This window comes from Anabas testudineus, chromosome 17, assembly GCF_900324465.2.
Source record: "Anabas testudineus chromosome 17, fAnaTes1.2, whole genome shotgun sequence".
NCBI classification, from domain to species: Eukaryota; Metazoa; Chordata; class Actinopteri; order Anabantiformes; family Anabantidae; genus Anabas; species Anabas testudineus.
This window is the reverse complement of record NC_046626.1, coordinates 20,533,526-20,547,294: the sequence shown is the minus strand read 5'-3', so window position 1 is coordinate 20,547,294 and position 13,769 is coordinate 20,533,526. Positions and strand designations below refer to the sequence as shown.

At 41.9% G+C, this 13,769-nt stretch overlaps 1 protein-coding gene and 2 non-coding genes across 7 annotated transcripts in view; 2 read left to right on the top strand and 1 right to left on the bottom strand.

Moving 5' to 3' along the window:
- LOC113172021 (ATP-dependent 6-phosphofructokinase, platelet type-like) overlaps window positions 1–13,769 on the bottom strand; it is a 20,282-nt gene extending 6,513 nt beyond the window's left edge. For 3 of the 5 annotated variants that reach the window (XM_026374818.1, XM_026374816.1, XM_026374814.1), the window contains exons 1-15: window positions 13,565–13,769; window positions 10,932–11,005; window positions 9,485–9,562; window positions 8,989–9,178; window positions 8,707–8,872; window positions 8,463–8,507; window positions 8,192–8,300; window positions 5,562–5,657; window positions 4,974–5,066; window positions 4,724–4,849; window positions 3,026–3,090; window positions 2,757–2,826; window positions 1,620–1,766; window positions 1,184–1,254; window positions 807–894 (exon numbers count right to left, since the gene is read on the bottom strand). In XM_026374818.1, coding sequence (XP_026230603.1) covers window positions 807–894; window positions 1,184–1,254; window positions 1,620–1,766; window positions 2,757–2,826; window positions 3,026–3,090; window positions 4,724–4,849; window positions 4,974–5,066; window positions 5,562–5,657; window positions 8,192–8,300; window positions 8,463–8,507; window positions 8,707–8,872; window positions 8,989–9,178; window positions 9,485–9,562; window positions 10,932–11,005; window positions 13,565–13,664 — 1,518 coding nt within the window. In that variant the 5' untranslated portion in view covers window positions 13,665–13,769. Of the gene's footprint in view, window positions 1–806; window positions 895–1,183; window positions 1,255–1,619; window positions 1,767–2,756; window positions 2,827–3,025; window positions 3,091–4,723; window positions 4,850–4,973; window positions 5,067–5,561; window positions 5,658–6,878; window positions 6,975–8,191; window positions 8,301–8,462; window positions 8,508–8,706; window positions 8,873–8,988; window positions 9,179–9,484; window positions 9,563–10,931; window positions 11,006–13,564 lie in introns of all 5 variants that reach the window. The other 2 variants (XM_026374817.1, XM_026374815.1) reach the window with 1 other exon arrangement.
- trnar-ucu lies at window positions 4,295–4,386 on the top strand. Its single transcript is given in 2 exon segments — window positions 4,295–4,331; window positions 4,351–4,386. It is a non-coding gene; the product is annotated as a tRNA-Arg (tRNA).
- trnar-ucu lies at window positions 7,224–7,315 on the top strand. Its single transcript is given in 2 exon segments — window positions 7,224–7,260; window positions 7,280–7,315. It is a non-coding gene; the product is annotated as a tRNA-Arg (tRNA).

Here is a 13,769-nt window from a genome sequence, read left to right as displayed (position 1 = left end):
ATTAGGATTGTATATTCAGGTAATGAAGTTGTCATATTGACTCACTCAGCTGTATCTAACATCTATAGTATGAAGGTGGACACAGCCACAAAGACAATAACTGGCTGTAGTGAAAAGAGTGGGGTCTAGTGGTGATGAGATCCAGAGCATTCATTAAATAAATGAATAACAACAGTGATGGCGAGTGGGACAAACAAATGCCTTGGAGGAGCAAACTGGTGGGAGAAGCCAAGGGAGAGAGCCAGGCCAATCACGACGGACAGTGAGACACACACAGGAAGTAAAGGTTGTAGCTGATGGCTAAGATGAAAACTGTAATATTTATACTTTGGTCAAGCTGCAAAAATAAATACATTTCCTATTTAACTGTTCCACTTTAGATTTTTTATTTGATATGTCTTTGTTGATGTGTTGAAAAAGTAATTTTTACAATTCCAATCACTTTTCTATAAACAAATCATCACGTCAAAGGTTTTCTGTGCAGCTTGACCCTGAAGTAACATCCATACAGTGTTTAGACAGACAAGAAGAAGAGTGTGTAACATTTAAATGTGTCTTAAAAATAAATTGCAAATATGTTTAAAATGTTTGGCATGTTGAATCAGAAATGGACTCGGTAATGTTAAACAGACTGTGAACGTAAAATACTGGAAAGAAAGATAATACAGGTACAAAAAGACAGATCTGTAAAAAAATGTTTTAATCTATCTTAAATCTGCTTTTATACTATTATCAGTAGCTTCTAACTAATAAATACATTAATAAAGATCAGTCATTATGCTCAAAAACTATATCAAGTCACATACCTCAAATCCTCCGATGACGAGCAGAGCGTTGATGTTATGGACCCTCATCTGTTCAGCAATCTTATCCAGATGTTTGCCCGGAAGAGTTCTAACAAAAAAAAGGAAGTAAAAGGTTGTGAAATGTTCCACTTATGTCAGTGTTTTCATTTTCCTATGAGCAGAGATAGAAATGAAGTGGAGCAAAAAAAATATCTGCCTTCTTCAAGTTCTGCTTTTTCTAATTCTTCACTCCTTCAAATCGCTGCATTACTAATTTTCATCTGTCTAAAGCAACAAAGACAAGATTTATAAAGACAGGAAAGCCCTTAAGAATCTACAGTATGGTCATTATGATTATAAGATTACATGTGTGCAGTTCAGTGACTTCAGGAACATACCTCTTGGTCCCCAGCAGCGACCCCCCCTGACCAGTCCAGCCACCAACATCTCCCCATTTGATCTCCCTGATCTGGCACAAGAAAGAAACAGAAAACATGATTTTTAGGAGCTTTTTTGTTTATGCTTTATATTTTGGGAAATTTAAATTAAATTGCAACCACCTAATGCAAAATTAGTTTTTATTTGGTGTAATTCTAATTTGTAATGAAATTTCACTTTCAGAAGGAGAGGAGACTTTTACACTCTCACATCATCAGTACAAGATCTTAGAGACAAAATTATGCAACTTTGGACGGAAACAAATGTTTCAGAAGCTTATCGAAACAATGGCACGGCGAATGCGTGTAGTCATCAAAGCTAAAGGCATCGAAATATAGAGTGTGTGACTTATTTTGGACGGTGCAGTGTAAATTGTTGTGTCTGTTTCACCCTCACCTGTCCTTTGTAGAATCCCTCAAAACCATCACTGACGGCAAACATTTTGTGGCCTTCTGTGATTCCCACTCTGACAGCAGAACGCACAGCAGCATTCATACCTGCTGCAGGAGCGCCGACATTCATCACGGCCACGTTAAAGGAGCTCTGTGGGTGACGGAGAAAGGAAAACACACAGAACTCAGAATCAGCATGGTGGAGAAAACAAAGCTGGAAGCAGATACAACCATATGTTACAACGCCCCCAAGCTTTGTCGCACTTTGCAGCATCTTCGCGCTTTAGGCAGCACGTGTGATGCTTGGTTTGGAGAAGATGGTATAGGAGAAACCTTTAAATACAGTGAAGACAAGCAGTTGTACTCAAAATCTGAATAATTATTCTCCATGCAGGACAGTTGTCTGTCTTCACTGCCTCATGATACCATCTACAGTATATGTCCAAGGAGCCAGGCCTCAGTCGACTGCAGCAGGCAAAGATCTCGCATGCAAGAAGCCACATGCTGCTAATAGATGTAGTCACAGCAGCTGCTGTCAGATGTCAAACATCTACTTGCTCTCCAAAGTTTTCCTGCTATTCAAACTGGAATCATCCTGATTCATGATATGATCTCAAACTGCACAAACCAGCGGACACGCCCTAAAATCAAAGTGCATATGTTCCAGCCTGCCCGCACTGGGGTATGAATAAGCAGAAACACAGCCATAATCTCCCCCAACTGGACTCTGCAGTGTGAGGAGGCTACTTCAGTTTGATGCTAAGCAGATCACAGCCGGTGCTACGATTCTCCCTGACAGCGAGGCTGGTAGGAGGCCTGAGCTGCAGCATCTCACAGCAAGTCTACTCTTCTACTAATAAGCAGAGCCATGAACAAATAAGCAATGACACAGAATCTAACATGTCATTTGCCTATCTCCTCCTCATTATAAGGACAGAGACAGTCACAGAGAAACTGTTTTTTTAGTGTCACAATAAGACGGCATCACCCACAATGCACCTGACCAGGAAGTACCTTAGATGCTAATGTAAAAATCTCAGAGCTGCTTGTGGAAAAACACATTCGAAGATTAAATTAGTAAAAAGCTTCAGATTTAATAGAAGCACAGTGTTTTGTGTTACATGGTGGTGATGACACTTACATTTGGAAGTTCGGAGTCGGCTTTTCGGTTGGAGAGGAGTCTGTAAGTGGTCAGATTGTTTTCAAAGCTCCTGCAAAAGACAGGAGAAAAATGGTCAGCTGTGTGACTGATGTACAGAAAGCACTTAAAGTAAAGGCCAGAAGTCACTGAAAACATAGCTAATAAAAGGGCTATCTGGAGTTTGATAAACAGAGGATATGTAGGCATTTTACGTGATGCAGAGAGAATCCATCTAACAGGTATCCAACAATTTCACGAAAGCAACCTACCTCCCTCGCAGTCTGACGGCCTCATCAAATTTCTTCTCATCCATGGCCTTCTGCACTTCTTGAGTCTGATGTAATACATGGAAAAAATTCATATCAGCCATGTATTCATTTGTTCTGTTGCTGACAAGCCCACAAGAGTCTTTCAGCTAAATGGTGTGTGGGGTTATTCTGAACTAGATGCACCTGGGCCCAATGATCCCAGGAACTACTGGAACTTTCACCTTAGTTCCCTCAGAAGGACACTATCCTTGTGTCTTTGTACTTCATCTCTTACATTGTTCTCCACACACTGATTACCACATCTAGACTAGGCTCTGTATTAAATGTCCTAAAAATTGTTCTAAAAGGGTTTTGTGATAAGTGTTCAGTCCCTGAAATGGAGATTACATTAACGCTGCCAGTTTCTCCAACACCAAGCCCCCGACTGTCTCTCTGGTTCTTCTCTTCCTCCTGAGTCTGAAAGAGTCGTCTGGCACCGAGTTTAATTTTCTCATTCATACAGTTCATATCAAGTCTGTTTGCGTCGGGGGAACACAATCAAACTCAGTTATACTGTATGTCCAGGATTCATTCTTAGATCACTGCTATGACACTGTGGACATTAAGAAACTTTAGTAAGTAATAAATGTGGCTATTTTTTTTATTTGAGTGAAGCTTTAGTTATGTAAGGCACTGCTCTATGAATAATCACTTCACTATGTAAGCGGTTGTCTTAAATGTGAGCTGTTTGTGAACAATCACGATTTGTGACAGTCAGGTTACACAAGCTATCCATAGAACACAGCACCTTCTCCCTAAATGTCCAACAGCTCTCCAGCTCTCTCTATTCATGTTGTTTCAAGTTTATTTTTACCGGACTGTCAGGTGCAGACACAGATGACAACAGACAATGCACTGTACTGTTCACAGACGCAAGACACTAAAAAAGAACAGAGGAATTCCAACCTGACCATTCCAACTATGGTTGCAACACAGGACAGTATACAGTGACATGAAAAAGTAAGTGAACAGTTTGTAAGAGAGTTCACACTAGTTCTAAATATCTGTGAGCTGAAACAGTTCTGTGAGGAAGAAACTCCAAAGTTCCTCCTGCATGTTGAGCTGCATGATGAACAGCTACAGGAAGAGACTGTTTCTTGGAATGATTTTAAACTAGGCTGAATAAAATGTTACTGTTACAGCAAAACATTAAGGCTAATGTGTCGTGGAGCAGTTTCACTGTATTCAACACTCGGTCAGAGTGCTGAGTCTGTATGCAGCAAAATCAGAGGCTCTGTGGCGCAATGGATAGCGCGTTGGACTTCTAGTCAAACAGTTGAGCTGTTATTCAAAGGTTGTGGGTTCGAGTCCCACCAGAGTCGCTGTTTTCTAATCTGCTGATCAGCTTCATCACTGCAAACTAGCTGCTCCCTCAGTGACCTGTTATCTACTGGGTTGATGTTGATGGGAACCCACTGATGTTCACACTAGATGTTCTAAAAATGTGTGAGCTGAAGCAGTTCTGTGAGAAAGAAAAGTCCAAAGTTCCTCCTGAATGTTGAGCTGGTCTAAACCACAGCTACAGGAAGAGACTGTTTCTTGGAATGATTTTAAACTACGCTAAATAAAATTTAACTGTTACAGCAAAACATTAAGGCTAATGTGTCGTGGAGCAGTTTCAACAGTGTATTTAACAATCGGTCACTGTGTGACTCTTACCATCTGAACACACTCCATTAGTGGCAGTCGAACAGCCTGGTTTCCAACCAGGGACACCACACAGGCCGGGGTGTTGGCAGAGGCCTCCAATAACGCCAGCACTGCTTCCACACCCATACGGCTGGCCTGCAGGAGTCAAAGGTCATGGACAAGTCAAACTAAAAACAAGTGATAGGTCACAAAAAAGGTAAAGGGCAAACGTTGAGAAGCAGTACATTTTTAAGAAGCCATGTGACCTGATGTGACTCACCAGGATCCTGTCAAAGGCGGACGGGGTTCCACCTCTCTGCACATGGCCTAAGATGGTGACCCTGGTGTCAAAACCCAAGTTGCGGACTACCAGCTGGTCATGGAAACAGAGCATTGGATAGAACAAGGACTTACTATAGGAAATAGCTACAATAATGTCAACAACAGTCGTCCTGTACAGACCACTGGTAAGATTTCATAACCTATTTAAATGAAACAACACAAAATAGAATGAAAAGTATTAAAAAAAATAAATAACACAGAAGGAGAAATCATGCAAAACATCCCCCGTCATGTTAGTTAGTGCTATACAGCATGCAAAAGTGAGCTGGCAGTAAAAATAGGGGCGCAGTGGGATGGGAACGGGATCAAACATTTAAAGGCTTTAAGTTTATGGAAAGAGAGTGGGTATTTAGGAAAGAGCTAAAAAATGCTATTAAACATAGGACATAAAACCTTGTGGTGCGAGATCCCATGCTGAAGGAAACCAACATCAAACCACGAAAACTGGAATGGAAGGAAGGAGGGGAACGAAAAATCCAAGCTTGTGTGGGTCCATGACTTAACCTGGGTTTCCCACCATACTTACGTCCTTGATATAATCAGGAGTTATGGCCTTGTTGTGGCAATCTATGGCCCCCTCGGCTACAATAATAATGTTCAGCCTTTTCTTATCGGCACGGTTCTGGAGGGGATGTAAAGAAGCAAAGAAGCAAAAGCATTTCAATTAAACATGACAGAAAATCTTTCACATTCCCAAAAGCTGGATCCAGTGATGGAGGATAATCCCAGTGCTTCAGTTTTTGGACTTTTTTAGAAGATACTTGTCATATTGTGGGAGAAGATTCATATTTACAGCCAATGAGTCCTGCAAACCAACTCACAATGAGGTAAAAACTAATCCTGGCTCCAGCTGCACTTCTGACAGGATGTAATTCAGAACAGTGACCTTGAACAGAACCTGTGCAGGTTCATGTAAAACAAACTGCTAAGTTAACACTAGCTGTGTTTTAGCTTCAGGTCCAGCTCTGGTGCATGAATGTCCATCCACACAACACATTTAGAAAACATATTATAAAACCTCCAACGTCAAATAAAGTCACATTACAGAGCTTCACCAGTGTTTGTGGTAAATGTCACGTTTATCTAATAAAGCATGCTAACGCTAATTAGCCCGAGAGAAGCTAACCATGCTAGCCACGTTAGCCGTGTAGCATTAGTGTGCAGCTAATGTGGCTACATCCAACAAGATAACCGAGTAATCCACAAAATGGACACGCACATACACCAGTTTAACCGTTTAAGTAAAAAAATGCGCCGTGAAAAACAAATAAATCCAGTTTCAGACCCTGAAGAGTGACTTCTGTGTTCGTTCACATGTGCTACAAGTGGGCTGTGTCTGCAGCTTCCGGTCCGCAGGTTCCAGAGAGTGGGAGTCTGATGTGCAGCACGATATTCAAATAAACTACTCAAGAAAAGAGTAAAAACAATAAAATTAAAAATTAAAGTATAGTGGTGTTTGTCTAAACGCATCAGAGAGTCTAGATGTACAAATTCAGGTGTCAAATACTACTGTCCTAGTATATTATTCTACATATGGACACAAATCTTCTTCCAACATTATTTTAGGAGTGAATTATGTTTTTTAAGGTTAATTCACAGTTTGAGGACACATTTACAAACTGGATTCTGTGTATTGTTGTGACACAGAACAACAAACTTCAGTAAAATGTATTTTTGTTAAATTATTAGACAGAAATCTTCTCTCACAATGTTTCCAGACAAGAATTAAATAAAACTAACTAACTTTGCTAACTTTAGAATCCGTCAGACACACTGATATATCCCCGGCCGGTCCAGCTTCTGGTTCCCCCTCTGCATCAGTCTGAGACTGAGCTCTACTCACATCCTTCACACACTCAGAGGTTATCGGTTCTCCTTCTCTGTCGATGGCTCCTTCAGCAACTATGATAATATTCAACCTGACACCTCGAGATCGGGTCTGGACGACGACAAACACACTTACCACATGGAAATGACTGGAAATGAATCAGATCATGTAAAATCCACGTTGTTCATAGTTGATCATGTTGTGTTGACTACTGGCCTAATACCTCATTTCCACGTGACAGTTGATGTTAATTAGAGATGTGTTTACAATGTTTTACATTAAACGTTAAGTGGAAAAAACTATTTTAATGTCAACAGGAGAGTTTGTGAAGAAGATGTGTCTGTTTACTACAAAATCAGAGGCTCTGTGGCGCAATGGACAGCGCGTTGGACTTCTAGTCAAACAGTTGAGCTGTTATTCAAAGGTTGTGGGTTCGAGTCCCACCAGAGTCGCTGTTTTCTGATCAGCTTCATCACTGCAAACTAGCTGCTCCCTCAGTGACGTGTTATCTACTGGGTTGATGTTGATGGGAACCCACTGAGGTGAGAGGTGCTGAGTTCAGTTTGTGTTTTGAAACATTAGTAAAGCAATGGAAAGTTCACTGGACCTGAGATGTACTGAGGGCCATAAATAAAATCACTTAATTCAAATGTATAAATAAAGAAAAGTAGAAACATCATATTATTTACAAGTAAAGTTGTTAAACTGATGTAATTGTGTGACCATGTAAATGCTGAGTAGGTAGGAAATGAAAGTGTGAGTGTGCCCACTGAAAGAACAGGTTCTGTGGAGCTGAGGATAGTGTGTTGGACTTCTAGTCAAACAGTAAAGCTGATGTCCAACAGCGGGTTCAATTCCTACCAGAGTTGGTGTTTTCCAAAAGAAAGTGTGATAAAATCTTCACCATTCCTGCTGTAATCCTTACTCCTTACTCCTAATTACAAACTAGCTGCTACCACGAACATCAACATCTTCTTTTAAATGTGATTTCTGTCTAAGTGGAACGGTTTTATGGTGTCTTGTGCTGCACAAGCTACAGATTCATTCATAATTTTTTAATTAACACATTTTCTAAAAGCCAACAGTTCTTTAAGAACAGATTCACTCATTTTCAAGTGTGTCTTAAAATGTGCTCCTACAAACATTGGAGCAGTTTTACTAGCTGTGATCATTCGTCTTGTTCATACGGGGCTTGAAAAGGTCACTTGTTAATGCACTTTAACGGACATGATGGGAAGATGATGAACATTTTGAAATAGAAACAGCTAAAATGGCAGCTGTGTGTGAACAAGTGGGTGTGTGTGTGTGTGTGTGTGTGTGTGTGTTACCTCAGACAGTTTCTGACACATGTTGTCTTCCCAGCCGTCTTCAGGAGGCATTTCTGGGATGAAAACCCAGTCTGCTCCACAGGCCAGGGCACTGACCAGGGCCAGGTATCTGGACACGCACAGAAATACATATTAGACTAAATGTATGAATCTCCTGCACATAACATCGACACACCGTTGCCTAACAGACACAGACATAGACCATGCTTAGTATTATTATGAATATTTACACATAGATAAGAGAGAATCAGGATTAAGCACTTTAACATACCCGCAGTGTCTGCCCATCACCTCCAACACAAACGTCCTCTGGTGGCTGGGAAAACAAAAAAATAAAGGAAATGTCAGAAACAAGAGGTCGGTGCAGGTAAATAGACATTTATTTGCAGGAGCTGTAAAACCTGTGATAGCTGCAGCATTTTGTTTGATCGCCTCATACACTTTGTCCTGCTGCAGCTTCTGCATTATATCCTGTATTATCTAGTATTTTTCAGCATTTTGTCAAATCGCTTCACCTCTGAGCAGTGGTCATGATGGCGTCCACCACCTCAATGATCCGGTGCAGCGCTGAGTCAGTTCCAATGGTCATGTCAGTGCCACAGAAGTCGTTGTCGATGGAGCCGACCATGCCGACAATGTGGAGCTCCGAGTTACTCCGGGCTGCCTCCTCGTTGATTAGACCTGAAAACCAAGAGGTAGAGGGACAGAGAAGAATGAATTCAAACTTAACTCAGACGGCTACAGATCGTGAACTGAACTCAAGGGTTGAGTTTCCCGTATGTTAAAGATGGAATCACCTTGCTGGAGGAGCTCATCCAACAGGCCGCTCCACTCCTCTCTGAACAGGTTGGCTCCGGTCAAGCTGCCGTCGCCACCAATCACACACAGGTTGGTGATGCCGTGCTGCACCAGGTTGTGTGCTGCCTTCAGGCGACCCTCGTGGGTACGAAACTCTTTACAGCGAGCGCTGCCAATGACTGTGCCACCCTGAGAGAAACACAGGTTGCAGCCTGGAATCACACCTGAAACTCTTCTCCTGGCTCTTTTCTGCTGTTGCATTAAACACTTTTCTACTGGGCGATGAGGCTTTTAATGCTTCTGGCTGTTTATAGTGTTTCAGTGAAAAGATTCGATCACAAACCCATTTAGCTTTGTTGCTGAGTCACTTACAGTGATATCAAATACGTGATATGCAACTGACTCTGCTGCTCCTCTGTCACAAAGCATTTACAAATAGCACAGGTCGGCTGTGCAGCAATGAGCCCTGGAACATCAACTTAAAGCTCTGCTCACCACTTGCAGCATGCTGGAGACACTTTCCCATGTCGCCTCTTTGATGTTGTCTCCACCGTCCACCATCCCCTGGTAACCCTGAGAGGAGAGAAATACTGTGTGTTTAATCTGTGCAGGACACAGTGAAATCAGAATATCAAGGTATTCATGAGAGAAACATCTTAAACCAACTGAACATCTGCAGAAAGAGTTAAAACTCTCATTTGAGAGAAGGCGTCCATCAACCCTGACAGAACCGGAGCAGTCTGCTCTTTTAAAGATTCAGTAGTGAAGACAACAACAATTTTAACCACCTAATATTCCTAAAATGGCAAAACTCAAATTAAATTTAGAATTATACAATTTAAGAAGCTGGAACCAAAACATTGCTGGCAATTCACAACAGAATAAGAAATGAAATACTAATAATTCATTTGTTTTCTGACCATGATAATCATGCTGTTTATACAGTCATTAAATGAGTGAAACTACCAGAGAGATTATTGAAGGTTGATGATGAAGACAGAGCAGCCAGTGGAGGATGAAGTCTGCTCCTACTAATCCAATTATCTCCACCTCTACCCCCACAGTGACATCATCCCCATTCAAACTGCGCATACATTACCAGTTAATCGATACTGAACAGCTGAGCAGGGATTTGTTGTTCCTTTTATTTACGGTCGTATGTTACAGGTTTCATCTAAAGTGGGTTCTCTCACCACGTGCACTGTGTTAATCGTGTATATAATCAGTATAGGACACCGGCTATTTTTAAAAACACAGGTTTATGCAGCGTTGACCATCTGACTACCTATTGTTCACTTGCTTCTGTCCCAGCTGGTTAAAAATAGTCAACAGTTTCTGGAATGTGATAATTGAAGACTGAGCCGTGCACAGTCCCCAAGGTGAAAACAAGTGCCCCTCTGGAGGCAGAGGAATAATAAGATGTCAACATGAGATGGATACGGGGTCAGAGGTCAATATTTACAGTCACCGAGGGAAGAACAAAATGTAGCCTGGAATTAACACTTCAATAACTTCTCATGTGCTAATTAAATGAAAATGATTATTTCAGGACTGTGTCTCTGTCTAAAATATATCTGGAGCTGCTGAGTCGTTCTCACACAGACTTTATGTTAAAAGAATCATCCTGGTAAAAACAGCGTGAATGAGAAAAATCACACATTTAATAACACAGAGATTCAAAAATCCGGATTTAGAGTCAATTATCTGGAATTGAGAAGATGTTAATTCACTTATTGAGGTGAGGTTTGTGATTTTTTCATTAACATCACTTGTCTTTATTTGCAGTGTAACATCAGGTCCTTGTGTCCTGCTGCTCGCTCAGAGACAATCACAGCCCTATAAGGAAGACTTGTCAGGACTATTTTAGTTCAGGGTTGACGCAAGGTGACAGACTCCCCCCCGTGGCCGGGGTCTGGAGCCTTCTTCACAAATCACATCTCACCTCATGAATGAAGTAGACCTTGGCTCCCACGTAGATGCCCATTCGGACGACGGCCCGGACAGCAGCATTCATTCCTGGGAAACGGAGAAATGGAGGAGAGTTAGTGGGACTCTCTTTGGCAATAGGTGCTGTTGTGTTTAACAAGATATGCAGAGAGGATTTTAGTTGTGTTACTATTTAATGAACAACTAATGTATAAAAGAGAGAGAATAGGAAACATAAACAGACAGTGGAGCAGGTTTTAGGGGAGGAGACGAGGCCGAGCAGAGAGAGAGAGTGACCCTGAAGAGTCGGTCGGAGCACTTAGTGAAATTAGAAACACAACACTGTACCGATCTCCTGTGTGCTTCAAACTAATACTGGATGCACAAAATGTTGGGAAGGGAAATGTCTAGACTGAGAGCGGTGATAAAACTTTAATGAGTCTAATGGAGATACTGGGAACAGATGTCAATACTACGGGTTCTTAAAGCTCAACGTGATGTGATCGAAAAGCTTGTTTTACATTGAAAATTACATTCTGAGAGTTAAATAAATAACTACTGCTCCTCTTGAGTCACTAATTATAACATTACAATGCAGACTGCATGTACGGAGCTGGGTGCCCTTCACAGGAGAAACACGTCCCGACGTGGCTGAAGGCAGTGTTGTACACTAACAAGTGCTGATGGGATGAGTGGAGCTCAGCAGGACAAAGACCAGGACAGCGACGACCGGCTGCAGTGAGACGAGCGTGAAGTGAAAGAACGAGTCTGATGAGGTGCTGGATAATTGCTGAGGAGCTGAATTCAAGGAAGTGACGACACATTTCTCCTGTCTCAGCGTGACCATGTGCTCAGTTCCTGGAATAATTCACCACAGATCATGAACCTCTGTGAGTGTTTCCGTGTGCTGTGCTGCAGCCGAACATTTCCAGTGGTGTTTATGTAATAGTTGACGTCACAGCAGATTCAACTATAGACACAATAAACAAAGCCACTGAAAACCCGACTGCACAGATTTGACTTCTTTTAGCAGTTATGACTCTGATTCCTACATATGTTTATATTTGTATAGTTCTAAATGTTCTAATTATGAATTTGTGTCTGAATAAAACATATTTATTTAAACTTACACTGAGAGCTGAGGTATGGTGACATGACACGGACACATACTGTAGTGTTATGTAACAGCGTGTAAACCTGCTTCACTGTATGTGCAGATGGAAGAGAGCATTGATGGTGGATGTAGTGGATTGTCCTGTGACGTAACGTATGTGTCACAGTAAAAATACTTTAGGAAGATGCATTAATGACTGGGAGGTTTTGGGTGGCACAAACAATTCTATATGATCTGAGAGGATCAGTCAATTAGTACCAGAAATATCGAATATATGAATATAACACATAATGAGAACCTCATTTCTTCTGTTTGACATTTGAATTTGTGGACTTTCATTTATTTTCCCTTTAATTCGCATCACTGCGCACTCGCCGTTCGTCACGTAGGCGACGCGTCTGTGCGTCACCAGGATGCGTGAAGGACAGAGGAAATCAAGAGGCCGCCTTCAAAATTAAAGCTCCTCAACGTACACATCCCCCTGTAAGACATTTATTGTGAAGGAGTTTGGTGTGATTCACCTAATACATGCACGGTTTTACTCTGCGTAACTTGGCACAGCTCCACTCACGACTCATGCTCCGCTTGCCAGGACACGCGGGTCTACGTGGTGTGTGAAGTCTGAGATTTCTGTTTTAAAAACGGGAAGTTGGTTTGATGAGCTGGTGACTTTTTCCAACTGTTACTGCTCATCAGAGTGAAATCTTTTAAAAACGACATCGAAACAGGCTTTTGGAGCAGAATCCGTCTAGTAGCGTTAAACTCAGCCGCCTCGGTGGGTGATGATGGAAAGAAATGCTCCTTATTAAACGTGGATGCGCGCAAACACGCACAGATCTGCGTTATGGCTTCTAAACTGTTGAAGGATCTGATCACTTGTTGATGTTAAAGTTGCTTTAACACTGATTCCAGCGCGTGTAGCAGGATCATCAGTCAATCAATAATCACAACATCTCCACTGCAGCATCCAGCCTCAGCTGGTCCATGACCGCGGTTCACAGCCAATTAACAACCTGGGAATTAGAAGTCACAGGTGGGAAACTGGTCACACTGGAATAAAGTCCCCGTTTTTTCTCTATCATGCGGTTTTTACCCGCATCTGAATCGATTTACTCCTCAGGCGAGTGTAACTGTAACGTAACGAGTCCTTTATTGGACTAAACTGGTCGTATGCATCCATTATCGGACAGGTTTATATAGATTTGAATGACTATAATAAGAAAACATCGAACAAAAAGATAATTGAAGTGCAGGAAATGCCACACACACACACACACACACACACACACACACACACACACACACACACATCAGTGCGTAAAATGGTCAAAGTATCTGAACCTGAACCAGCGTCTCCAATCAATTAGACCCATTTAAGGTGGTTTACTGGTAAAAACCTCTGGAGACAACGTGGTTGAAGAGCTGAGTTGGTGTTTTAGTTTTATCTTTGCATCACTTCACAGTCACAGTCTTCAAATGGGAAGAACCGGCAGCGCTGGAAGCCCTGTCCGATAATGGAACTCGCTCTACATTACCTTGGGCATCCCCTCCGCTGGTCAGAACCGCGATGGATTTACCAGCACCGGACAGATTCTCAAAGAATTTCCGGGTGTCCTGTCGCTTCGGTGCCGCCATCTCGGTCCCTGGGTCGCTGTCACCTGCCAGAAAATATGAAAAGTACTATTGAGCAAGCAGCGATGAGTAAGAGTGTGAGCGGCGCTGTGGTGAGACTGCAGTGGT